Consider the following 26,117-nt stretch of genomic DNA (forward strand, 5'->3'; position numbering starts at 1 on the left):
AGGATGGATAGACGGGGGCACGGAGGAGCAGGGAATGAGGGATAGACCGAGTCACGGAGGTGTAGAGAAGGAGGGATAGATGGAGTCACGGAAGTGTAGAGAAGGAGGGATAGATGGAGTCACGGAGGTGTAGAGAAGGAGGGATAGATGGAGTCAAGGAGGTGTAGAGAAGGAGGGATAGATGGAGTCAAGGAGGTGTAGAGAAGGAGGGATAGATGGAGGCATGGATAGGAAGCACTGAGGATGCGCGGGGAGGAGGCGGCTGCTGATGTTTATTCGCAGCTGTGCGGAGTCCAGGGAGGAGGAGAGACTGCAGAGACAGTCAGCATCAGAGACATCCTACAGACTGTCAGATCTCCCCCAGAGGTATGAGACCTCCTCGTACACAGCGGTGACAGCCGGGCACCGCACTGCCGAGACTCCGCTGACTGCAGGGAGACCTCGGTATAGAGATCGCACCGCACACTGCCAGAACTGACAGCCGGGGACCGCACTGCGAATGTCATAGCTGCTCATACTCCATGACACCTCCACCTGCGCCGCTGACAGCAGGGACTGCATGGAGTATGCAGGAGGGGGGTGGGATGTCAGAAGTGCTGATGGAGCGTCACTTGCTATAGAGGTGGAGACATCAGTGTAAATATTAGGTCAGGTGGAGTAATCAATCCAGGGATGACAGGAAGGGCTGCACACAGTGTCAGAGAGAGGAGAGACTGCCCAGACAGGTAGGTACAGTACACAGACATGACAGATTGCTTATACAGAGAGATGTGAGATACCTGGCAGAGAGACCGCTGATCCCTCATCTGACCTGTTATAAGGGAGAGGTGACAGTCAGAGAGCTGAGAGAACAGTAGCATCATCTAGAGCAGCGTTTTTCAACCACTGTGCCGCGGCACACTAGTGTGCCGTGAGATATTGTCTGGTGTGCCGTGGGAAAAATTCCAATTTCATCTGTAACATGTGGCTTCGGCTCACAAATAGACCAATCATTAGAATCTAATGATTCAGTGGTCGGCAAGCCGCGGCTCGCGAGCCACATGCGGCTCTTTACCCAGTCTAATGCGGCTCTTCTGTGTGCCGGGCGCCTGCTCCCCTCCCTCCTCTCGGTCGGCCGCTCCCCTGCCTCCTCTCGGTTGGCAGCCCCAAAAGTCCGCGCGGACCTTTTAATCCGGCTTGCGGATGTGGCTGTCAGGATGTGTGTAGGCGGGGCAGCGTGCCGAACGTGAGGGGAGGGGAGCTAGGCTCCTCTCACAGTCCGCCCTGAAGACCCGAACGGCGCGGGAAGACAGCGAGAGGAACGCAAAAGGTAAGTGAATTGACACGGGGGACTTGGCTTACTAGAAGGGGGGGGGGGGAATAGTACTGTGGGGGATGAAATACTATATGAGGGATGAATTACTTTATGAGGGATGAAATACTATATGGGGGGATGAAATACTATATGGGGGATGAATTACTATATCAGGGATGAATTACTATATGAGGGATGAAATACTATATGGGGGGATGAAATACTATATGGGGGGATGAAATACTATATGGGGGGATGAATTACTATATGAGGGATGAAATACTATATGGGGGGATGAAATACTATATGGGGGATGAATTACTATATGGGGGATGAATTACTATGGGGGATGAATTACTATGGGGGATGAATTACACTATGGGGGATGAATTACACTATGGGGGATGAATTACTATATGGGGGATGAATTACTATGGGGGATGAATTACTATATGGGGGATGAATTACTATATGGGGGATTAATTACTATGGGGGATGAATTACTATATGGGGGATTAATTACTATGGGGGATGAATTACTATGGGGGATGAATTACTATATGGGGGATTAATTACTATGGGGGATGAATTACTATGGGGGATGAATTACTATATGGAGGATGAATTACTATGGGGGATGAATTACTATATGGGGGATTAATTACTATGGGGGATGAATTACTATATGGGGGATTAATTACTATGCTTACTATGGGGGAATATTACTATACTTACTATGGATGACACATACACATCATTCATCTACTCTTGGTCCGGCCCCCGGGTCCAATTATAAAATACTTTATTATTTCATAATAAAGTAATTATAAAATAATTTCTTTGTGTTTGATTCCTATTCAAGAGAATTACTTTATATATAGTCAATATAGGCACAGAGGTAAATTTTTTTAACATTTTCTAATGGTGGTGTGCCTCGTGATTTTTTTCATGAAAAAAGTGTGCCTTTGCACAAAAAAGGTTGAAAAACACTGATCTAGAGAGACTTTCCAACTCAGGACAGAGTCAGTTGATCTGCAGATCCTATATAAAGTTGATAGCTGATAAAGAGACATTCAAAGCTGCTATGTAGAGACAGATAGAAGAGTGTGATGGCCTAAGAGATGGCAGGAAGAAACACATTATTACTGTGGTATGGATAATGAGACAGCTCTCCTACCAATGAGGAACATTCATTAAAGACAGCTACCCTACAGAGGCCAAGAGAGAGCATAGTGAGTTCGACTGACAATGTATAAGATATCTTCTTGGTTTTTTTTTTTTGCAGAGATCCCTCAGCCTGCTGACCAAGTGGATGGATGAGATGGACAGGATTCAGGAACAGAAGACCCTAAAAAGGAGGACATTTTGGGATGTACTGTTTTGGGTGGAGCAGTAAGTCTACCCTAGACAAAGTGAGGTGCTCCAAACAAGATGTGAGGCACCTATTGGTTGTGAAGAGTATGAGAAGTGCTGGACGGGTTTTTGACAATCAGGCATGCCCAAATGCTCCTAATGATGTGGAACAGTTGGTACAAGGGACAAGTATGGCTAACAGTGGAAACCAAAATAATGTTAAACAGGTAGCAAATGACCCCCCAAGTCATAGGGGGTCCAGGAACCTCCAGAACTCACCTACAGACCTGAGCATGAAGAATGGGCGAAGTGTCCCAGCTTTCATCCAGAAAGGCCATTCCAACGGTGGGGTAATGAGTACCCACAGAGAGAGCCCCAGGAACGCAACTAATGGGGTTGGAAAAAGTCACTGTGCAAGTGGGATGAAGGATGATGGCCATAAAGCTGGACTCAGAAGAACCAGAAACTCTCTCTTTACCAAAGGAGGTGATCTTGGTGCATGGACGTTTGCCCTTCCGGCCTTGGTGGCAGGTCTGTGCTTCGCCAAGTCTCTGTTCGGAGAATTCGTCCATGATGACATCTGGGCCATCCTCAATAATCCAGACAGCCGAGGAGAGACCAACCTCAGCAGCGTCTTCAGGAATGACTTTTGGGGCAAAGCCATGAATGACAACACGAGTCACAAGTCATACCGACCTCTGTGTGTGCTGAGCTTCAGGTAACCAGGAGGGGCTAAGTATTTTTCAGTAATTGTTGGGAGATCCCAGTATGTCCCTACTGCTAGATGGGAATGGAGACATACCGTGTCCCCAGTAATATTTTTCTTGCATGATGTATTAATTATTCCACATTTTCTGATATTTATGTAGCAGTAGGATGCTGGGCCAGGGCTTGGGTTGATGGGCTTTTGGCTTGTGCTGATGAGATCAGTTTGAGATGCTTCTGAGATCATCCACAATTGATTGATCAGTGCATTTGGCCTGCTTCTAACTTGCATTTGCCCTGCTTCAATTGGGTTTTGCATTTTATTAGTCCTTTATGGGAATGCAAATCCTGCTTAAAGCGAACAAAATTTCCTCAACACTGATCCTTAGAGTAGGTGCATCATTATTACTGCAGTGTACATTTATAAATCTCTGACATGCTCTATAATAATGTTGAATTGATATGATTCTTATTAAGTATTTAAATAGTCAACAATTTTAGATCCTACATTAAGATAAAAGTTGTCCCATTGCTTGCCCCCCCCCCCCCACACAAATACCTGAACCCTCTCTTGATTAAGTGGTTGCTTGGGGCCCCAGATGGCGCCCATCTACAGAAGTACTGGTCTCTGTTCCTCTTCTCACAGGACAGACTGGGAGCAGCAGGAGCCATTGGTTCCTGCTCATGTCAGTCAAATTCTGTGAGGTTGGAGCAGGGGGCGAGGCTGAGCTGTGCTGTGTGTGTCCATGGGCGCATACACCCTGGATTGGGAGCTCGCCTGCATGTGTGCCTTCATAGCTAGCAGCTTGATATGGGGGCACATGCAGTAGGGGAGGAGAAGATAAGTATAAACCCCTTTTTATTTTAGGAAAAAAAAATTACTTTACAATCACTTTAAATAGGAAGTAATCAGAGACAGCAGTGTTATGGGCATTGTGTTGATGTATTGTGGATGCTTCAATAAGCAATATGTATAAGAAGGGATAAGAGACAGCAGTGTTATGGACATTGTATTGCTGAGTAGTATCTGATTCCTTTATATAGGAAGGGATCAGAGTCGGCAGTGTCAGGGACATTATATTGCTGAGTAGTATCTGATTCATTTATGTAGGAAGAGATCAGAAACGGCAGTGTCAGGGACATTGTGTTGCTCAGTAGTATCTGCTTCATTTATATAGGAAGGGGTCATAGATGGCAGTGTCAGGGACATTGTATTCCTGAGTAGTATCTGATTAATTTATATAGGAAGGGATCAGAGGCAACAGTGTCAGGGACACTGTGTTGCTTAGTAGTTTCTGCTTCATATATATAGGAAAGGATCAGAGACAGCAGTGTTAGGGATATTGTGTTGCTGTGTAGATCAGAGACAGCAGTGTCAGGGACATTGTATTGCTGAGTAGGATCTGCTTCATATATATAGGAAAGGATCAGAGACAGCAGTGTTAGGGATATTGTGTTGCTGTGTAGATCAGAGACAGCAGTGTCAGGGACATTGTATTGCTGAGTAGGATCTGCTTCATATATATAGGAAAGGATCAGAGACAGCAGTATTAGGGACATTGTGTTGCTGTGTAGTATCCACTTCATATATACAGGAAAGGATCAGAGACAGCAGTGTTAGGAATATTGTGTTGCTGTGTAGATCAGATACAGCAGTGTCAGGGACATTGTATTGCTGAGTATTATCTGCTTCATACATATAGGAAAGGATCAGAGACAGCAATGTTAGGGATATTGTGTTGCCGTAAGCATAAATTCCCTTTTCAATCCAAAATTACCCCCAAACAAAATTCTCCCCTTTTCCAGTACCAATCCCACCCCCCTGCTGAAATCTCCAAACCAGCACAAATCTTTGCCCCCACCATCCCCCCTTCAAGCTCATATCCTTTCTCTCTCCAAATCCTCGATCCTAGCACAAATCCTCTATCACACCTGAAATTTCCCCTCTGAACATAAATCCCCCCCCCCACCTCCAGGCCCCCCCCCCCCCCCAGCATAAATCCGCTCCCCCTCAAATACCTCTTCCTAATGCAAATCCCCATTTTAGTACAAATTCTTTTTCCCCATCCACCCACCCAGCACAAATCTCCCCAAATTACCTCATCCAGCACACCCCCCCCCCCCAAAAAAAAAAAAATCACCCTCAGCACATGTCCTCTCCCCACTCCTTAATGTTGCCTCCAAAAACAAGCTGAACATCACTGTAGTCACTGAATTTCCTTTTCGCAGTACAAATCCCCCCCCCCCCCCCCACACACAATTCCCACTCCTAGCACAGATACTCTCATCTCCAGCACAAATGTCTGTTACTCTGAAGCTGCTGTAACTACTCCTGCCAACTTGTATGTAGGAACTCTCCACGCAGAACCCCCCCACACCACCTCACATTATACCACAGTGCTTATGGCAGCCGCCCCTCCTGCCCACCCCTTTGTCCCATCCCTGGTGGCGGCACTGACAGGGACAATGTGCTGTTGAATAGTGAATGTCTCATAAGTGTAGGAAGGGATCATAGACAGCAGTGTCAGGAATATTATGCTGCTGAGCAGTGGATGTGACATTATTTATAGGAAGGGAGCAGAAACAGCAGTGTCAAGGACATTGTGTTGCTGAGTAGTGGAGTTAGATGTCACATACATATAGGAAATGCTCATATAGTTAATGTCAAGGACATGGTGTTGCTGAGTACTGGATGTCACATACATATGGGAAATGCTCATAGAGTTAATGTCAAGGACATGGTGTTGCTGAGTAGTGGAGTTAGATGTCACATACATATAGGAAATGCTCATATAGTTAATGTCAAGGACGTGGTGTTGCTGAGTAGTGGATGCCACATACATATAGGAAATACTCATATAGTTAATGACAAGGATGTGGTGTTGCTGAGTAGTGGATGTCACATACATATAGGAAATACTCATATAGTTAATGTCAAGGACGTGGTGTTGCTGAGTAGTGGATGTCACATACATATAGGAACAGGGGCGGACTGACAACTCATGGGGCCCCCGGGCAATAGGGGATCATGGGGCCCCTGTGTCCTTGCCCAAACTCCAAAAAGCCTATGAAAAAGGTACCAGGGGCATCTCATGGGGCCCCCTACTGACCCCGGGCCCTCGGGAAGTGTCCGAGTTTCCAAATGGTCAGTCTGCCCCTGTATAGGAAATGCTCATATAGTTAATGTCAAGGACATGGTGTTGCTGAGTAGTGGATGTCACATACATATAGGAAATGCTCATATAGTTAATGTCAATGTTGAGCCATGGATATCACATTATTTATAGGAAGGGCTCAGGGATAGCAGTAACAGGGACTTTGTGCTGCTGAGTAGTGGAGGTTACATGTCTACAAGAAGAGATCAGAGACAGCAGTGATGGACATTGTGTTGCTGAGAAGGCGATGGCCCTTATATATAAAGCTGGCCATACACATGTAGATTTTCCGATGAGAATATTTGTAGGAAAAGTCATACGAAAATTCTTTGAACATTCAATGAATGGACGAATCTCAATCGAAAATTGTCTTTTGCTTTTAGCATTCGACTTTAAAATGAATGTAATTTCTGAATGATAACCACATACACTGGCTGGAAATTTGTTTGATCGAGAAAAGTTTTCCTTCCCACCCCTTCAAATTTTCCCATCACTGCTGTTGAAAATGAACATGTTGAAAATCAAACGAATATTCCTGAAATGAAAATTCTCAAATGAAAATTTTTACGTGTATGGCCAGCTTAAGAAGAGATAAGAGACAGGAGTGGCAAGGACATTATGCTGCTGAGCAGGTACAGCAGTAACAGGGACATTGTATTGCTCTCCTGAGGCTGCTGCGAGCTGCACTGTAAATGACCAACAACTACAATGCAGAGGACACTGGCAGATGTTTGCTTCTGCACACATTGGGGTTTCTGAGTTCAGATCGCCCACAGGGGCCAGCAAATTTTAAAGTAGTTTCTGGGCACAGAAAGACCCAGTAAGGTTTGGAATCAGGAAAATGGAGAAAGAAAGAGAAATATAGAAAAGTGAGAGTTATTTTCCCGCAGTAACTTCTCAGCCATGACGGCAGACACTGGGGAGCTGCGTGGATTCATTGTGAAGATATTTCAGAAATGTGCGCAGTGACAAGCGTGTGGTTGGCCAATGAATGGCCCAGGATGACTATAAACAAGGCTCACACTTTATTACCCGATAGCACGCCTCTGCCTGGAGAGTAAAATAGTTTCAGATGTCGGCCTCAGTATATAAACAATGTCTTCCCCCCTTTCCTCTCAGCGTGGTATGGATAACACAGAGGCTTTTCTTCTGAACAACTTTCTCCGGTTACATTTGTACTGGGCTTTGTTACTGTAACTGAATGTGAAATGAGAGGGGGAATTCCACCTTATACCACCCTGCAGTCTGAAAAATCAACTTGTCAGCTGTAAATTCCCTTTAGAGTTGAACTCCTGGATAAGAAAATATTGCCTAAATACAAGAGGATTGTGGATTATTAATTGAGTCTTGGTGTGCTTTGTGTATTTCTTCCAGACCTGTGCAGTAATCCACTTTGAAACTTTGCCTCTGTGCAGGAACTTCCTGTAATAAAGACCGCTCAGTTCTGCTCTCTTTCCTTGTGCAAGGTGACTGGTCTTGTCTCCACCTCCTTCTTTAGTTCTCTGCAGGCAGCCCATAGTGGGTGGGGCCTACTGGGTCCCTCCCACCACTCTGTTCTCTGCTCAGGCTATGTACAACACAATGATGATGTTACTGCTACTTTTACAAAATAAGAACTGGGTTTGTAAAAGCATATGGGACACACAAAGTAGACGCATATTCCTTGTGGCTATAGAGAAATGTAATTGCTATTTTGTGCTTGGAGTTCAGCTTTAGGGTGCATTCACACATTAACTTAGCTTTCTTCAGCAGAATATCTCCAATTTACAAGCCGACCTCAATGCACTGTGTAATTGGGCAACTATGTGCAAATGAGGTTTAATGTTGATAAATGTAAGGTAATGCACTTGGGGGCTAAGAATATGCATGCATCATACATACTAGGGGGGTACAACTGGGGGAGTCAATGGTGGAGAAGGATCTGGAGTTCTGGAAGATCACAAGCTTAATAATGGCATGCAATGCCAAGCTGCCGTTTCTAAAGCGAGCAAAATCCTCTCTTGTATTAAGAGGTATAGACTCCAGAGAGAGATATCATATTACCCCGGTACAAATCATTAGTAGGACCTTATCTGAAATATGCAGTTCAGTTTTGGGGGCCAATTCACAAAAAGAACATTGGGGAACTGGAGAAAGTACAGAGAAGGGCAACCAAACTGATAAGAGGCATGGAGGAGATCAGCTGTGAGGAAAGATTGGAGGAACTGAATTTATTCTCATTTGAGAAGAGGATATTAAGGGGGGATATGATCAACATGTATAAATACATCAATGGTTCATATAGTGAACTCGGTGTAGAGCTATTCACCCTGAGGTCATCACAGAGGACAAGGGGCCACTCTTTACGTCTGGAGGAAAATAAATTTAATCTCCAAACATGGAAAGGTTTCTTCACAGTAAGAGCTATGAAAATGTGGAATAGACTCCCTCAAGAGTTGGTTCTGGTCAGCTCAGTGGATTGCTTTAAAAAAGGCCTGGATTATTTCCTAGATACACACAATATAACTGGATACTAACATTTATAGGTAAGTTGATCCAGGAAATATCCTATTGCCTCTTGGGGGATCAGGAAGGAATTTTTTCCCCTGCAGGAGCAAATTGGTGCATGCCTTGCTGGGTTTTTTTTGCTTTCCTTTGGATCAATGGTGGGTATAGGATTATAACTTTTTTTTTTTTGGTTGAACTGGATGGACTTTTGTCTTTTTTCAGCCAGACTAACTATGTAACTATATACTTACCATCCTTTTGCCCCAACCCCTGAACAGTAAAAAGCAAAGGAGGGTCCAGCTGAAAGCATAGTATACACAGGCTGAATGTCGGACGGCATCGATCGGTTCAATAGAAACTGGCCAACATTCGGCTTGTGCATATGGCAGCCAGTCCGATAGAAGCCGGCCAGTGGCTGAGAGCGCCGAACAGAGTGTTCTGGTGTGGGGGGGTGTGCGTTCCCCTTGTCAGAACACAATAGCACAACAGGGGAGATCACTGTACTAACACTGGATAGTTAGCACAGCAGCTCCTTCTGAGCTCCTCTGGGCTGAATGAAAAAAAGCTAGTACTAGGATTTACCTTCAAGTCTCTGGAATAAAAGCTTACACAGGGTGATGGGCTCTCCAACCCAAATCAGTCATGTGAGCCACATGCTCCTCCATACCTGGAAGTATCAGGTATGTGTTTCAGCTATGGTGCTGAATGGAGTGGCAGAGTGAAAGAATAATGAGTATGTGCTGAGGATCAGGGAAGTAAGCAAACCTGGAAAAGCAAGGCACAGGTTTGCTTCAAAGCTGAAATTTAATCAGCTTCTATTTTGCCTTCCATGGTTCCTTCTTTCTGCCCGCAACAACACGCTAATGCAATTTTAAATTTATTGGTTTCATTTTCATCACATACCTTATTGTAGACCCAGTGATGTCATCACTGCATCGACCTGCATCACTATGCAATGTAGGCAGATCATGGCTGATGGGAAGGGCTGGCTGATTTAAGCAGTGGACTGGATCTTGGGAAACGTTAGGCTGCTTTCACACTACAGTGCATGCATTTTTACATTGCAGCACTTAAAAAAACACACTATGGGGACAATTCACAAAGCGGTATCTTGCCGCATTCAAGTATGCAATAAGATACCACGAAGTGTTTTTCCAAATGTTTGTTGGCATTCACTAAAAAACACTACCTTAATACCACATGAGTTATTTTATGAAGTCATGTGGTATTTTAGTAGAGAAACATGCAGTAATGTTACGACTGATCAGCTGTGAGTGCTGACAGCTGAATGTAAAACAAAAAAGAAAAAAAAAGGCAATTAAAACATTAAGAAAAATAAATGGTGTGGAGCACTCCCACCAATCTATACCAGGCCTTTTGGATCTGGTATGGATTTTGAGGGGAACCCCCATGCCAAAATAAAAAAAAAATGTAATGGAGTCCCCCCAAATCCCTGCCAGACTCAAAGGACCTGGTAATGATTGTGGGGGAACCCCACTGACAGCTGATGACTCACTGGTTGTTAAGGACGCGGCGGCCACCCGCTCCTTAACAACATGACAGTTACTGGATGTTAAGGATGCCAGCTACCACCTGCTTCTTAACAACCAGTGCGTACCGCATGCCTCAACCACTACTTAATTAACACATGCATTTAATTATTTCTTTCCTTCTGTGAATTGACTTTAATGTCTTATTAGCAAGCGTTGATATTTGCATTAATACTGTATACTAGCAAAAGTGAATTGACATTTTCAGTATCGCATGTGATATTTGGTCACATGACCGACATAACGCATGCAATAACCTTTAGTAAATTGTCTCCATTGTGTTTTTAAAAAAACACATAGCGCATATCATATGCATTGCAGGCAACACCTAAAGCCGTGAATAGCTGGTTGTTAAGGACTCCATTGGGCCAGCTCCACAATCAGCCATTCATTGGTTGTTAAGGATGCAGGAGAGTGGTTGTTAAGGAGACAGCTCCAGAGCGATGCTGCCACCGGAGGGGGGAGGAGATGGAGAGACAGCTGCAGTATAGCAGGGAGCATCGGCTCCCAAAATCTGAGGGGAGGAGGCAACGGGAAGGCCGGACTGAGCTACTGGTGAGCACCAAGTACAGGAGGCTGTGTGGGGGGGGGGGGTTTGCACTGTTTACATCCTCGCTGATTGTTAAGGAAGCTGGCATGTGCCAGCTCCTTAACAATCAGCTGTTTACTGGTTGTTAAGGGTAACGCTCCTTAACAGTCAGGAATAGTACATGTAAAAACGCACCCTGCGTTTTGGTGCAGCTTTGTTGTGGCTCCCATTGAGGTCAATGGAAGGTACATCTTTGATGAGCTCTTTGAACGCTCACCAAAGATGCACCATGCAGGACTTTTGAAACCACAGTACAAACGCAGCACAGCAATGTGAAACGTCTCATAGGCTTTATAGGCAAATCATTTTTGTTGTGCTTTTGTCCCGCTGGTAAGGTGCGTACCAGTGCAGCAAAAGCGCATCAGTGGAAACATGCCCTTATTTAGTGTCAAAATGTCTTGATGGGTGGAGGTCTGCCTGGAGGAGAGGGAATTCGTTCACAGACTGTGATGCTATGATTGAAAGAAGTGCAATCCTATGGATAAAAGGTGTGGGTCAGGGGCAGTCAGGCTGGGGAGGAAAGTCCTAGATGATGCTGGATGTCATCCACCCAGGAAAATAGGCGGGCTCTTTCTGACTTCCTTCTAATGCACACTGTGTGGTGCTCACAGTGTGCAGTGAAATCAGAGTAAACAATTTCAGTTCAGGAGAGGAGCTTGCACAACTGTTCAAGATTGATGGGAAGGTTGTAATTCAGCTTGAGGCTCCATTGACATCTGTGTGTTCAGTGAACGCACACAAAAGCACACATTGTTAATGAAACACCAAAAGTGGCCAGCAGACACGTTTTTGTGCGCAAAATTGTGATAAAACGTGCAACAAAACGCACAAAGATCTACACCCAAAAAAGTGCAGGAGTTTCTTTGGCATGTTTGTCGCATGTAGTGCGGCCCATTCAAGTGAAGGCTGTCATATGGATGTTCTGCAAACACGCATTTACGTGACACGCAGCTGTAAATGGGGCCTTAAAGAAGACATTCAAATGTGTGCTCGGTGAACGCATGCTGCACTTTCCCTTTAAAAAGAATTGATTGAGTTTTGAACACGGCATCATGGCAGCGCTATTTCACGCGTCAAGCTTCAAATGAAATGGGGTGCTTTGAAGATGCTAATTGCTGGTTAAGCTACAAATAGTACAGACATCTGCGGGGAGATCACAATGCGCTCTTTCAGGCTTAAATTAGAACTAAACCGCACTGAAAATGTAAACATATTATCAAAGGCTGCGCCTCCAGCCCGCCACAGTTGTGTGCTGTGCGATATGTAATACGATCCCCTCTGTGGGATTTCGCCTGCATTAAGGCTTCAGGGGGAATGCTAAGACCTGCCATGTTTGCTCTTATTTGAAATTTGGAGGAAATCCTAAAAATTTGTGGCGCTTGTGATTTTTTTTTTTAATATAAAACAAAAAGGACTTTCACGATGAATGCATTTGATATAGTGGGATAATACACTTGGCCAGATAAATGTAACCCCTTCCCGCTTGCTCACCTTTATAAAGTTTTAAAAGAGGAAAAGGAGGCAAAAATGATCAATCAAAAGGATTGGCTGTCAGGGTTGGCTCTGTGTTGGGAGTGGTCAGTGAGCGCGCACTCAGCCAGGGCTGTGGATAAGGGGGTACCACCAGTCCTCCTGTAGGGGGGCCAGGTCAGTAGGGGGGCCCAGGCAGCTGGATGAACCGAATGTGGGCAGGGAGGGTGATCGGCACAGTGGGGAGGGGGGGGCAATTACTGCAGGGGGAAATATATGGTGCAAAGGGAGGGTGATGGGTGCAGTGGGGGGAAATTACTGGAACCGATCCCCTGTATGACTATCCCTGCAACAGCTGATAACTGTCTTCTTCTCCACTCCCTCACTGGTTTTCAGCTGCTGCAGAAAGAACCATACAGGGGATTGGTTCCAGTAATTTCCCCCCCCCCCCACTGAACCCATCACCCTCCTTTTGCACCATACATTTCCCCCTGCTGCCCAGGCCCCCCGTGTGTCCTCACCCCCTCAGTGTTGCCAGCTTCCCTCCTCTCCTTACCACCGGCAGCTGAAAGCACACAATAGGATCCTTCAGGATGGAGAGTGGGACATATGTCACATTTACCAGCCCCTTCCTTTCCTAAATGATCACAACAAATGATTGGTACCAATCACTCACTGTGTTCATTCATAATGAAGCATAATGAACTGTGTTTTTCTTGGGTGGGAGGGGGACCTGTCAGGTTTGCTGTATGGGGCCCCGTGGTTTCTAATAGCAGCCCTGCACTCAGCACTGAAACATAGGCTTCCCTGCGACGCAAACAGTACATCTAGCACACATATGTGTTATGTGGGTAGCAACAGGTTAAAGTTACCTGCACACAAGACAAAGTTCCCCTTTAGGTTTAGGTGGGGGGATATTTGTATGGATGCATAGGAAAGTTTTTCTTTACAGGGAACAAATTGCATAATATAAACTTGACAATTTTTAAATATTCTTTTTCATAAGATTAAAAAAATGAAGTTCTGTCTATACATATATAGACTACCCACTAACACTCCATATATCTTAATATGTTCTTATATCTCAAATGTAAAGCTTATCTAAACCAAAAAAAATAATATATTGCAGCTTACCTGTGTGAAGGCTGCATTAGTTTTCTTTGTTAAGCCTTCTTTTACATTATTTTCCCCTGGTGATCTTGTGAGTAGCACTTCCTGTGCTAGGTGACAACACTAGCTCACTGTACTGTATCTAGCAAGAAGTAATGTCATCACCCTTCTTGCTCCTGATTCGGACTTCACACTGCCCCCTTTCTATAACTTACAGTAAGCAGGAGATTGTCTATAATTCAAAGAAAATAGCTGGGAAGGCTAATAACACTATTACAGGTTTCAGTCCAGTTCACATCAGAGGAAATTACAACCACACTGGAATTCAGGCAGGATCAACAGGTATTTTGATCCTGCATCCTTGCAGAAAATGCATTTAGCCTGAAAAATAGAAAACTAACACAGCCACCACATCTAAGGACGGGTAAACTGCCATATATTATATTTTTATTCTTGGGTTTAGATGCACTTTAACATTTTTTTTTCTTTTCTTTTCTCCTGTCGCAGAATGAATGTCCACTTGTGGGGTCTGGATCCCTTCTATTTCCATATGGTGAATGTCGTGTTACACTGCCTGGTCAGCTCCTTGCTCTGCTACGTGTGCAGTAGGACCGTATTTGAAGACCGCAGACCGGCATTGGGTGCTGCACTCCTTTTTGCTGTGCACCCGGTTCACACGGAGGCTGTAAGAGTCATTTGTATAGACATTTAATTTGTTATTCTGTAGAAAATCAATACCTCAAAGGGAATCTGCCATTTTGTCGATTTGCAGCAAAGTGACAAGTGCTCTTAATAGCTCATCTCACAAATTGATCACCGTTGCCATGCTCCCTCACCACTGTATTTGTCTTTTGAAGCCCTGGTTCTAATCCATGTGTAAGCTCCGTGTCATGGTCAGAGTTTACACAGGGCTGAGGACCTGCTTCCCTTCTCCATGTGACAGTGTTTGGGCCTGATGATTGACCGCTCAGGCCTGGGCTAAGGACCTGCTTCCCTACTCCATGTGACAGTGTTTGGGCCTGATGATTGACCACTCAGGCCTGGGCTAAGGACCTGCTTCCCTACTCCATGTGACAGTGTTTGTGCCTAATGATTGACCGCTCAGGCCTGGGCTAAAGACCTGCTTCCCTACTCCATGTGACAGTGTTTGGGCCTGATGATTGACCACTCAGGCCTGGGCTAAGGACCTGCTTCCCTACTCCATGTGACAGTGTTTGGGCCTGATGATTGACCACTCAGGCCTGGGCTAAGGACCTGCTTCCCTACTCCATGTGACAGTGTTTGTGCCTAATGATTGACCGCTCAGGCCTGGGCTAAGGACCTGCTTCCCTACTCCATGTGACAGTGTTTGGGCCTGATGATTGACCACTCAGGCCTGGGCTAAGGACCTGCTTCCCTACTCCATGTGACAGTGTTTGTGCCTAATGATTGACCGCTCAGGCCTGGGCTAAGGACCTGCTTCCCTACTCCATGTGACAGTGTTTGGGCCTGATGATTGACCACTCAGGCCTGGGCTAAGGACCTGCTTCCCTACTCCATGTGACAGTGTTTGGGCCTAATGATTGACCGCTCAGGCCTGGGCTAAGGACCTGCTTCCCTACTCCATGTGACAGTGTTTGGGCCTGATGATTGACCGCTCAGGCCTGGGCTAAGGACCTGCTTGTCTACTCCATGTGACAGTGTTTGGGCCTGATGATTGACCGCTCAGGCCTGGGCTAAGGACCTGCTTCCCTACTCCATGTGACAGTGTTTGTGCCTAATGATTGACCGCTCAGGCCTGGGCTAAGGACCTGCTTCTCTACTCCATGTGATAGTGTTTGGGCCTGATGATTAACAGCTCAGGCCTAGGCTAAGGACCTGCTTCCTTACTCCATGTGGGAGTGTTTGGGCCTGATGATTGACCGCTCAGGCCTGGACTCTGCATCCACGGAGTAAGGAAAATAGGTTACACAATACATTGTAAAAGAAGAAATGGGCAAAGGAGAGGAGCTAGAATGCAGTTCTAGGACATGATCACTAACAAGTGAAGATCAGCCAATAACGTGTGAGAAGGGTAATTCTCATGTCATAAATTACATCTTACCAATTAGGTATTCCAATGTCTCATTCTATCAAATATTGCAAAAAAAGGATAAGTAATCCTTATATCAGAATTGTGTGGGGTGCCCTGTCATTTCCTTACACCCTATTGACTAGATGCACATCCAGAACCTAGAAAATCCCTACTGGACTGGCCAAATTTCATTCCATGCTTTACTGGTATTTAGTTCTTGCACACCCACCATAGCCTTATAAAAGAGAAAAATAATTAACAAGTGAATCACACAGTAGCCAGCCAGTAATGTGGGAGGAGAAGGGTAGCACTCTTCTCTGACTATATGTTGCCAATAATACAGTATAACAGAAACACAAGGGAAGAAGGGGGAGGGCAATGTTCAGTTGAAGAACTTCATCACTAACAAGCAAATGACAGACAGACCAACCAATAGTATATCACAAGAATAGGAGTGCTCGTCTCAAGTACATATTGCCAATGGCACAGTATAACAGATTCATGAGGGCAATGGTCTCCAAACTGCAGCCCTGGGCTTGCCTTTATTTGGCCCTTGCTGCACTATTCCTCCAACTGACACTAATAATGGAGCACTATTCATCCCAGTGACACCAATGATGGGACACAATTCCTTCCACTGACATCAATGATAGGTCACTACTCCTCCCACTGACTCCAATAATGGGGCACCATTCTTCCAACTGACAATAGTGATGGGCACTTTTTCTCCCATTGACACCAATGATGGGGCAGTATTCCTCCCACTGACACCAATGATGGGGCACTAATGATAGGATATTATTGCTCCCACTGATGCCAACAATGGGGCACTATTCCTCCCACTAAAATGAATGTTGGGACATTATTTACTGCAACTGACGTCAGGGAATTTTCTACTCTAATCAGCCACAGTCAAGCCCCCCTAAAGCTTGAAGAACAGTAAACTGGCCTTTTGTTTAGAAAATTTAAAGACTCTTGCATAATGTCTTAAGAAATAGAACATAGCTTAATTCTAATGTTGGTACACACAGTCCGAATATTGGCTGATTCAGCAGTAACCAGCAGACATTCAGACCATGTGTATAGCTGTCCTTCTGATAGAAGATAGTCTAAGGACCAGCATTTGCTGAAGGGACATGCTGGAAAACCAGCATCTGATCAGAGTTCACAGCCAATGTCTGCGAGTGCTGCTTAGTGTGTTCTGGTGGGGGGGGGGGGGGTCACAGCAAGAGAGATCGCTGTGCTAACATTGTTTTATTCAGTTCATTTTGTTCAGCCCGCTAGGTTAAAAAATAAAAAACTAAATATGTATAGCATGCATTAGACTCAAACACTAAAAGTGAATGACAAAGAGGCCAGCCAATAATGTGTGAAAAGAAGACCAGCGTTCTTGTCTCAGGTAATGAATGTTAAGGCGTCCCTACATGGATCAAAATTTGGCTGATTCAGCAGGGACCGGACATATTTTTTTCCATGTACAGTATGATCAGGCTGGTTGTACAGAAGTCGATCTATCAGTCAGCTTCTGTACAACCAGCCTGTTGGGTTTTCCCTGAAAGATTAGTGCTGTCAGCTATAGCCTGCTATGCTGATCAGTGTATTCTGATGGTGGGGAAGTCTACTTATTGCCAGAATACAATAGCTCATCAGGAAGGATTCCCTCATTCACAATGAGTGTGTGGATGGGGGAATTGGCTCCTTTCTTTCCTTCAGCCTGGTTGAACGAAAAAAAAAAAAAAAAAAGATGAATGTATAGCCTGCCTTAGTAATATATGATAACAAAAGCAAAATGGAAGAGGGGGGAAGACACAGCACAATTCTAGACTTATGACATAGAGGCCCGCCAATATTGGGAGGGGACAAGGTGACTACTCTTCTCTTAGGATACATTGTAACAGAAACTCATGGCAAGATGAGGGAAGACACGGGTCACTTGTAGGACATGAAAACCAATAAGGGAATGGTATAGAGACCAGCCAATGGAGTGTGAGGGCAAGAGGAATACTCTTCTCTTAGGTACATTGTAGTAGAAGCTCATGGCAAGATGAGGGAAAACATGGGTCACTTGTAGGACATGAAAACCGATAAGGGAATGGCATAGAGACCAGCCAATGGAGTGTGAGGGCAAGAGGAATACTCTTCTCTTACGATACATTGTAACAGAAGCTCATAGCAAGATGAGGGACGACACGGGTCACTTGTAGGACATGAAAACCGATAAGGGAATGGTATAGAGACCAGCCAAAGGCGTGTGAGGGCAAGAGGAATACTCTTCTCTTACGATACATTGTAACAGAAGCTCATGGCAAGATGAGGGAAGACACGGGTCACTTGTAGGACATGAAAACCGATAAGGGAATGGCATAGAGACCAGCCAATGGAGTGTGAGGGCAAGAGGAATACTCTTCTCTTAGGATACATTGTAACAGAAGCTCATGGCAAGATAAGGGAAGACACGGGTCACTTGTAGGACATGAAAACCGATAAGGGAATGGCATAGAGACCAGCCAAAGGCGTGTGAGGGCAAGAGGAATGCTCTTGTCTTAGGGTACATATTATCATATATACACGGTAGTAGGAGTAGAAGACAATGGAGAAAACTCAACACCAAATCCCCATCCTGACAGCTGAGTGACTCTGAATGCAGCCAGTTCAGTGCACAGAGAACAATAACTTCCTCTCAGATTACAGTTCTGACACTGAGTATAAAATAAAGAATGACTGAATTCACAAATGTCTCTGATCAGCATCTTTTATGGTTCCCACACAGGTGGCGGGCATTGTGGGCAGAGCGGATGTCTTAGCTTGTTTGCTGTTCCTCTTGGCGTTTCTGTCATACATAAGGTATGTCTTCTATGTAAACCTGGGTGTATTTCATGAGACAGTTTACATATTACCAATAATACATTGTAACAGAAGCAAAATAGAAGAAGGGGAAGAACACAGCCCTATTCTTGTACTAACAGGTGAATGACACTGAAGTCAGCCAATAACATGAGAAGAGAAGGGTAGTGTTCTTGTCTCAGATGACATGTTGCCAATGATACATGTTGCAACAGAAGAACAGAACACAGATCACTTTCTGGATTGAACTGCAAAGGCTCGTCATAGATGAGTCTGGTTTTTTCATTCAACCAGTGGGTTAAACTAAAAAAACTGAAGAGATTCCTCCATCCACACTCTCCATGTGGATAGGGTTACCCTCCCGCTGTGTCTTTGTATTCTGACAACGGGAGACTTCCCTGTCATTAGAGTACACTGATCAGCGCTGCAGGCTACAGCCTGCAGCGCTGATCAAGTGGATTTTTTCTAAGAGGCTGGTTGGAATCGCTGTGCCCACACATGGATCGAAATTCGGATGATCCCCATTGTACTTCAATCCATGTATGGCCAGCTTAAAAGTGAATAAAATAGAGCTCAGTCAATAAAGAATGAAAATAAGACTAGTGCTCTTGTATCAGTTTGACATTACCAATGATACATTGGGGAAGATTTACTAAATCTGGTGCAGCTGTGCACAGTAACCAATCAGCTTCTAACTCCAGCTTGTTCAGTTAAGCTTTGACAATAAAACCTGAAATCTGATTGGTTCTATGCAGAGCTGCACCAGATTTTGCACTCTACAGTTTTAGTAAATAACCCCCATTGCAACAAAAGCAGAAGGAGGAGAACACAGATCTATTCTCGCATTGAACCATCAAAAGTGAATGACAGCCAGTGAGGAGAAGGGCACTTAGGTTACCTGTTGCTAATGATATACAATCAGAATTCACTTTGAGAACAATGATAGATGAATGGTTACCGTGGGATGCAGCCCAGCACTGGATCATCGCATTGACAACATCTTGTATGCATCTGCCATGTATGTCTTGTTGTTCCAGGAGTGTGGAGATGGATGCGGCCACAGATTGTTTTCCCGGTATAAGATCACCTTTCCTCCTGCTGCTCAGTCTACTCCTGGGCACCTGTGCCATGCTGGTGAAGGAGACTGGAATTACAGTGTTCGGCGTGTGCTTGGTTTATGACCTCCAGGTGCTGTGCCTGCGAAGGCTGAAAAGGTTTGTTCAGCATTTATTTCTGCACCAAAGTTTTCTGGCCTCCAGCTCTACTAGTTTCAGCCAAGTTCAATCTTATCTTTGTTCTTCAACTGAGCCGTTCCTGAAATATGTGGGGCTGTCAACGTCACCTCCTTCTGAACTTGTACTTTCCTGGCACTTATGCGTATCCTCAGGCTTCAGTACTTTAAATGACTGAACTGGAACACATTTGAAGATCTGGAGTCTTGAAGCCCCTTGTTGTCTGCTTGCTGTGGGTCAGTGACTGAGAAAACATCATATCTAGAGCAGTGGTGCTAGGCCCTAGGCAACACAAAAATTGGGTTTCCCCATATGTAGAGAGCCTGACATTGACCAACAACACCCCTACCCACCTCCCCGAGAGAGCCTTCCACTAACACCCCAATGGTGAGAGAGAGAAATACACTCACCTTCACAGCTCCAGACATCCCCCGGAATGGGAGTCAGGCTCGATATACACCATCAAGCAGACATCAACCTCTGTCAGATCTCACTTGGTCCCCATGTCACATGTTTCCCTTCTTCCATCCCTTCTTCCGGGGGGCGCTGCTGCCCCCCTGAAAAATGCTGCCCTAGGCAAATGCCTTGTTTGCCTTGTGGCAAATACACCCCTAAGCTAGAGGATGGACATGACTGACAGGCACCTAACATTTTAAGATGCAGACTATCAGAAGTCCTGGCTACAATGTCAGTAGCTCAAATGGTATTGAAGGCGACGCATAACCATGGCAACCAGGCACTTAGCATTTTCAGGAAGTGGTTGGTGATGACAGCATATTTGTTTATCTCTGTATGTTGATTATTTTTTTAAGCTTTTTTGTCGGTCATACACACAGAGATTCTTTTGGGCCTACTTATCCTGTGGGTGACAGGAGTGCACTTAGTCCTGAACTCCTGTCACCCGTATTCAACTGACAGCAGGCTAAAGTTCATTGTCAGCTGACATCACTCAGCCAGTCCAGGCTCTGAAGAGATCCTGACTTTATTGTCGGGATCCAACCAGATGCCTGGACTGGCAGCTGGCTCAGCCCTTTTATTACACCACTGAGAGGGTGAGCTAGTTGCTCCCACCCCCTATACAGCCCTGCGCTCTAGTGAGCTGTAGAGGGGCAGAGCAGAGAGCCAGTGACTGTCACCGCTCTCTGCTCACTAAAGACCAAGAACTAAGCGATCAGCAGTCTTTGTTCACTCATTTCTCAGTCTTAGAGGCAGCAGGTGAGTATGTTTGTTTAAAGTGATTAATCAGTGTAAAACTGTAAAACATCACTTTTAATGAAGAATATTGAACAATATGCACACCCTCCATATCTCTTCCCCAATTGTTTCAGAGCCAGTCAATTGCTTGGTATACCTTACGTTTGGTTTGGAAACATATGGGACCTATTCACATTAATGCACAGCAGTAATGCATGGCAGAACAGGTGTTATTGCAATACATATCACATGTGCATATACCATAGTGTGGTGCATTGTGGTGCTATTCAAATGGCAAATCAAAGTACTAAGCCTGCTCACCTGTGTTGCAGTACACCACAATGCCTGGAAACAGACTACCTTTGTGATGCACTGTGTCACAAAAAATTGTGAAGGTCTGATTTTGACTGCATTGTGCTATTTTGGCAGCCCGTTCAACGGCGTGGGTTGCCTTGAGGCAAGCATAATAATGCATGACATAATGTACAATAACATGGGTTATATCTGAATGGGCCTTTTAAGACTTCCAGTTAACCAAATGCATTTCCTTTTGATTCCATCCCATCAAATTGCTAATGATAGCTGAAATGATAGTGAAAAACAGTCAATAATTCTTAAGTTGGGAATACACGGTTAGAAAATCGACCGATCGGTTATCTGAGGACCAAGAGGCATTCGTTAGTGGTCAAAATTGTGGCCCACATTAACCAATCTAAAAAAATTGTTTGTTGGGCAATACGTAGTGTTGACATCTTCTGTACAAGTGGAAGTGATGCAGTGTGCGTGTGACCTTGTAGCCACGCCCTGCCGCCCGGGAACAAGCGATATACACAACAATTAACAGCAATGAGTATAATATAGTTTATTACATTACCTATATACATAAATAGTGATACATAAAATATAATCTGCAGAATTCTGGTTTCATTATCTCATTAGGCCAATCTACTTTTAACATTTGGATATTTCATTCATGATTACAAAGATTCCTTGGACATAAACATCCGGGTCATCTTCTGTTTCCGCGCTTGACAGATTTTTTTTGTACAACAGTCATACCACCGCATAGAAAATCGGTCGTTCGTACAACAACATTTTTCACTGTACTTCAACCTGACTGTTTGGTTCACAATATCGTTATCGGTTAAAACATCCTGCTCATCAACGAAGAGAAAATCGTTTGATCAGTGGTTCTGCGAATTTTTTTTTACAATTTTCTTATCGTGTGTACGGGGCATTAGACCATATCAATACAACGGTTTCCTCAAAGGACTGGATTGACTCTTGTATAACCAGCAGTAAACGGTGTTCTAAATTCCATAGACTGAAAATAATGTGACTGAGTGCAATACAGCTGGAGAGAGTTATCAGTTCACAAGATTTCTGGTGCAATCCTCAAGTTGTTTTTTTTTTTTTATTTGCAAATTTCAAACGTTTCAATGGTAATTGAAGAAAAGGGAGCGAATAGGAGAAGTTCATTGTTAGAATCTACATACACTGTAAAGCGGAATTGCACTCAAAAGTAGTATTTTCCTTCTTCCCCCCTCTACTTCCATATTTGGCACCTTTTAGGAGGGAGCGGATACCTGTTTTTGGCAGGTACCCGCTCCCACTTCTGGCTCAGTTTGCCGTGGCAAAGTGAGCGGGAATTTGGCCCCCCTCTTTCCTCCCGCAGTCTCCTGGGAACCTTCACAGGTCCAGAAGACTGCCAGACCAATCAGAATGCACAGCGCGACTCGTGAATGCGCAGTGGGCACCCAGCAGTGAAGCCGCAAGCAGTCGCAGCCTGGTGCCCACAGTTGTGTTGCCGGCGCCGGGGAGAGAAGAGGCAGAGAAGGGATGGCGTGGGTGAGCACATTGCTGGACCCTGAGATAGGTAAGTGTGTGTTTATTAAGCCCAGGTTCACATATGTGTAGTGTGGTATATCACATGTGATTTGCACAGGAACCACACTGCAGTCCTGTGCAAATCACATGCAATTTGTGTGCGGTGCGATTGGAGCCATATGTTATGTATGGCTCTAATCGCACCACACCAAAAAGGTGCAGGACCCTTTTTTGGTCCGCACTAGAATCAAATCGCATGGGTATTCACACCTATGCAATCCGATCTGCACAGCGCACTGCGTTTTGCGGACCGATTTTGGGGTGTTGTTAACTTAACATACACACCCGCAGCGGTTCACATGAACGGGGTGTGATTGTGATGCGGTGCGGTATTCACACAGAAAACACAGTAAATTCCACACCACATCAGTGTGAACCAAGGCAAAGGGTCAGCAGCTACAGTTTTTGCAACTGCTGACATTTAATAAACACAAAACTGACTAGAACTCCGCTTTAAGCTGGGGTAATAATTTTTAGCAGAAACAATTATGACGTCCCAGCTGAGCGTTTGGATAAATAGTTGGAAGATACATGCTGTTCAGAGTGGGAGGTCAGCTGACTTAACAATAACATTTCCATTCAGAGGTGACAGGTCCTCCCTGTGCCTCGCCTGTCAATGTACACCCTGTATCACCTCTCTATTTCCCTGACCTTTAGGTTGCCGTCTTTGGAGCGCCCTGTAAAGGATCTGTGGGCTGCGGCCGTTCCCTTCCTGAGGAGAGCAGCGCTGGTTTCCTGCCATGTGAGTGGAATGTGGGATATCACTCTGTGTTCAGCCAATTCTCTGCCTGAGCCTGCACTGAGTGAGTGGGGACCGTGACAGCCGGAGCCAAGTTACATGATGTATCCTGGGGGCCCACTCCTGTGCTGATAATATTCTGGTATAGCCCAATCTGTGCGTATATATAAAGTCACAATCAATTTTAAAAACAGCTTTAGGCAAATAACAAAATCAATGTGCACCCAATACTATCCAGCTACTACAGCAGTTGTGGTTTAATCAAAAGGTCCAGTTATTTCTCAGTCTCTCAACCTCCACATCCCCAGCCCCACTTATCTCTCTATCTGTCTGTTCCTCCCCTTATCTTTTTTTCATATTTACCTAATATACAGGGAAAATCAGATGATACCAGGAGTTCTATCATATTAACCACTTGCCGTCCAGAGGATGTACCCTCCTCCCTGACCAGGCTATTTTTTGCGATACGGTGCTGCATTACTTTAACTGACAATTGCGCGGTCATGCAACGCTGCACCCAAATTAAATGTATTTCCTTTTTTTTCCACAAATGGAGCTTTTTTTCGGTGATATTTGATCGCCTCTGCCTTTTTTATTTTTTGCGCTATAAACAATAAAACCGGACAATGTTGGGAAAAAAATAATAATTTTGACTTTTTTGTTATAAAACATATCTAGTAAAAAAATTTTAATAATCAAATTTCATCATAAATTTAGTTAAAAATTCTGCTACATGTTTTTGCTAAAAAAAAAATCCCAATACGTGTAAATGAATTGCTTTATGTGAAAGTCTTAGCATCTACAAATGGCGGTATAATACTGGAATTCTATTTTTTATACTAGTAACAGTGGTGATCAGCTACTTATAGCAGGACTGTGGGACTCCAGTGGGCATTTTGACATTGGAGGGGAACTGACTAACTGCCACTGACATCTCCAGTGACACTAATACACTGATCAGTGCTAAACAAAAGCACAGACACTGTAGTAATGGCACTGGGCAGGAAGGGGTTAACATCTGGGGCGATCAAAGGGTTAACTATGTGCTGTTTTACTATGTTTCCTGTGTAAGCACATTGCTTTGTATAGCAGAGCAAAACAAAGCAGCATGCTGGAGCTGACAGGGGAGAGATCTGTATTGTTTACATACAGACCTCTCCCCTGTCAGTGTTTTTCGGCGATCGCTGGGAATCTCCGGCTGTGACCCAGTGACTGACAGACGTAGCCGCCCATGGCACGCGCCTGCCAACCTGGAATTGCAAAATCATGTATATATACATGTAGCAGTATTTGTGCTATAGGGCGTCGGGGAAGCGGTTAAGGAGTAATATAAAGGAGGATACGAGTCCAGGTAGGGGGTTTAGTCAAAAATGTTTAATGTCTCTCGCAGTGTGTGAAATGCTGTAACACACTGTGCAGCTGTGTTGACTGTTGGCTCTTCTGCTACTAGTATGTGGAGTTTCTTTTTCTCTTCTATGGAAGTTAAGTCTGGTCTAGAATGAGAGCGGAGAGTCTCTGGAAGTGAGTGTTTCTCACTGATGAGTAGATGGGGCACCATAGCAGGATGTGGGCCACATCCTCCAAGACCCCCTGATCACATTGCTGGCACAGTCTACTCTTCTTGGTCTTGCAGGTCTGTCTGTGCCATCCTGATTCTATTTCCAGGCGGTGTGTATTGGCTCAGAGTCTGTCTGTCTTTGGGGGATCAGTTTGTATTCTGTCTGTATCGACTAATATGTAGGTTTTTTTTAGTTTGTTTTTTCATCTCTGGATTCTCTGACATTTTTTACTATGGAATTGTTCATTATGCCGTTTATTTGAGATTTTGTCAGACTGTGCTGTTGAGAGTTTTGGTTGGACAAGGGGCTTATTTGTTGCAGGCCTGGTTTTCCTTGGTCAGTAAGACTTTATGGTGGTATGGGTTGGGGCTGCTGTTTTATAGGTGGTTCCACTATGATAGTGCCTTCTAAACTGTAAAGGGAATGTAGCACTACTGTTTAGGATGGGTCCTCTCTTCTTTGCCTTGACCTTTCCCAAAAAACCTCAGCCCCTCTAACACACCAGTTTAAGTGTACAAACATTCAATATCACAGGAAATCACTGAAGGTAATAGTAGCACTATATCAAAGAAAATAGGCACCAAACCAGGTAGTATAGGCAAACTTAATATATTGTCTCCCAATTTGGTTGGTAACTAAGCAAGCATAAAGTGGATTAACAATGGTAATAACACAATTTAGTTTACTAAGTGGTTAACAGTAAGGACTAGGCAAAATATATCTGGCATCCAGATCAGCATAAACAGTAGCAAAGCCACCTGAAGTGCAGCAGCAGGCAGTAGTTAAGTTTAATCCATTGAATGCTAGAGTGCATTTATAGTGGCAATGCTAGTCCTAGACCAACTGGGGAACAAAGGGGACTCACAGAATAATTATTATGGGAGGGGCAGTCCATT

At 44.5% G+C, this 26,117-nt stretch overlaps 1 protein-coding gene across 2 annotated transcripts in view; it reads left to right on the plus strand.

The window, feature by feature from the left end:
• The first annotated feature begins 205 nt into the window (after positions 1 to 205).
• Positions 206 to 26,117, plus strand: part of TMTC1 (transmembrane O-mannosyltransferase targeting cadherins 1) — a 74,768-nt gene continuing 48,856 nt past the window's right edge. The window contains exons 1-6 of one of the 2 annotated variants that reach the window (XM_089671735.1): positions 206 to 366; positions 2,580 to 3,365; positions 14,221 to 14,398; positions 18,537 to 18,610; positions 19,648 to 19,824; positions 23,581 to 23,665. In XM_089671735.1, coding sequence (XP_089527861.1) covers positions 2,665 to 3,365; positions 14,221 to 14,398; positions 18,537 to 18,610; positions 19,648 to 19,824; positions 23,581 to 23,665 — 1,215 coding nt within the window. In that variant the 5' untranslated portion in view covers positions 206 to 366; positions 2,580 to 2,664. Of the gene's footprint in view, positions 367 to 390; positions 726 to 2,579; positions 3,366 to 14,220; positions 14,399 to 18,536; positions 18,611 to 19,647; positions 19,825 to 23,580; positions 23,666 to 26,117 lie in introns of those variants that run through there. The other variant, XM_089671736.1, reaches the window with a different exon arrangement.

The sequence above is a fragment of the Staurois parvus genome, unplaced genomic scaffold (assembly GCF_062004578.1).
Source record: "Staurois parvus isolate SC_StPar_1 unplaced genomic scaffold, SC_StPar_1.0 ptg000114l, whole genome shotgun sequence".
Classification (NCBI taxonomy): Eukaryota; Metazoa; Chordata; class Amphibia; order Anura; family Ranidae; genus Staurois; species Staurois parvus.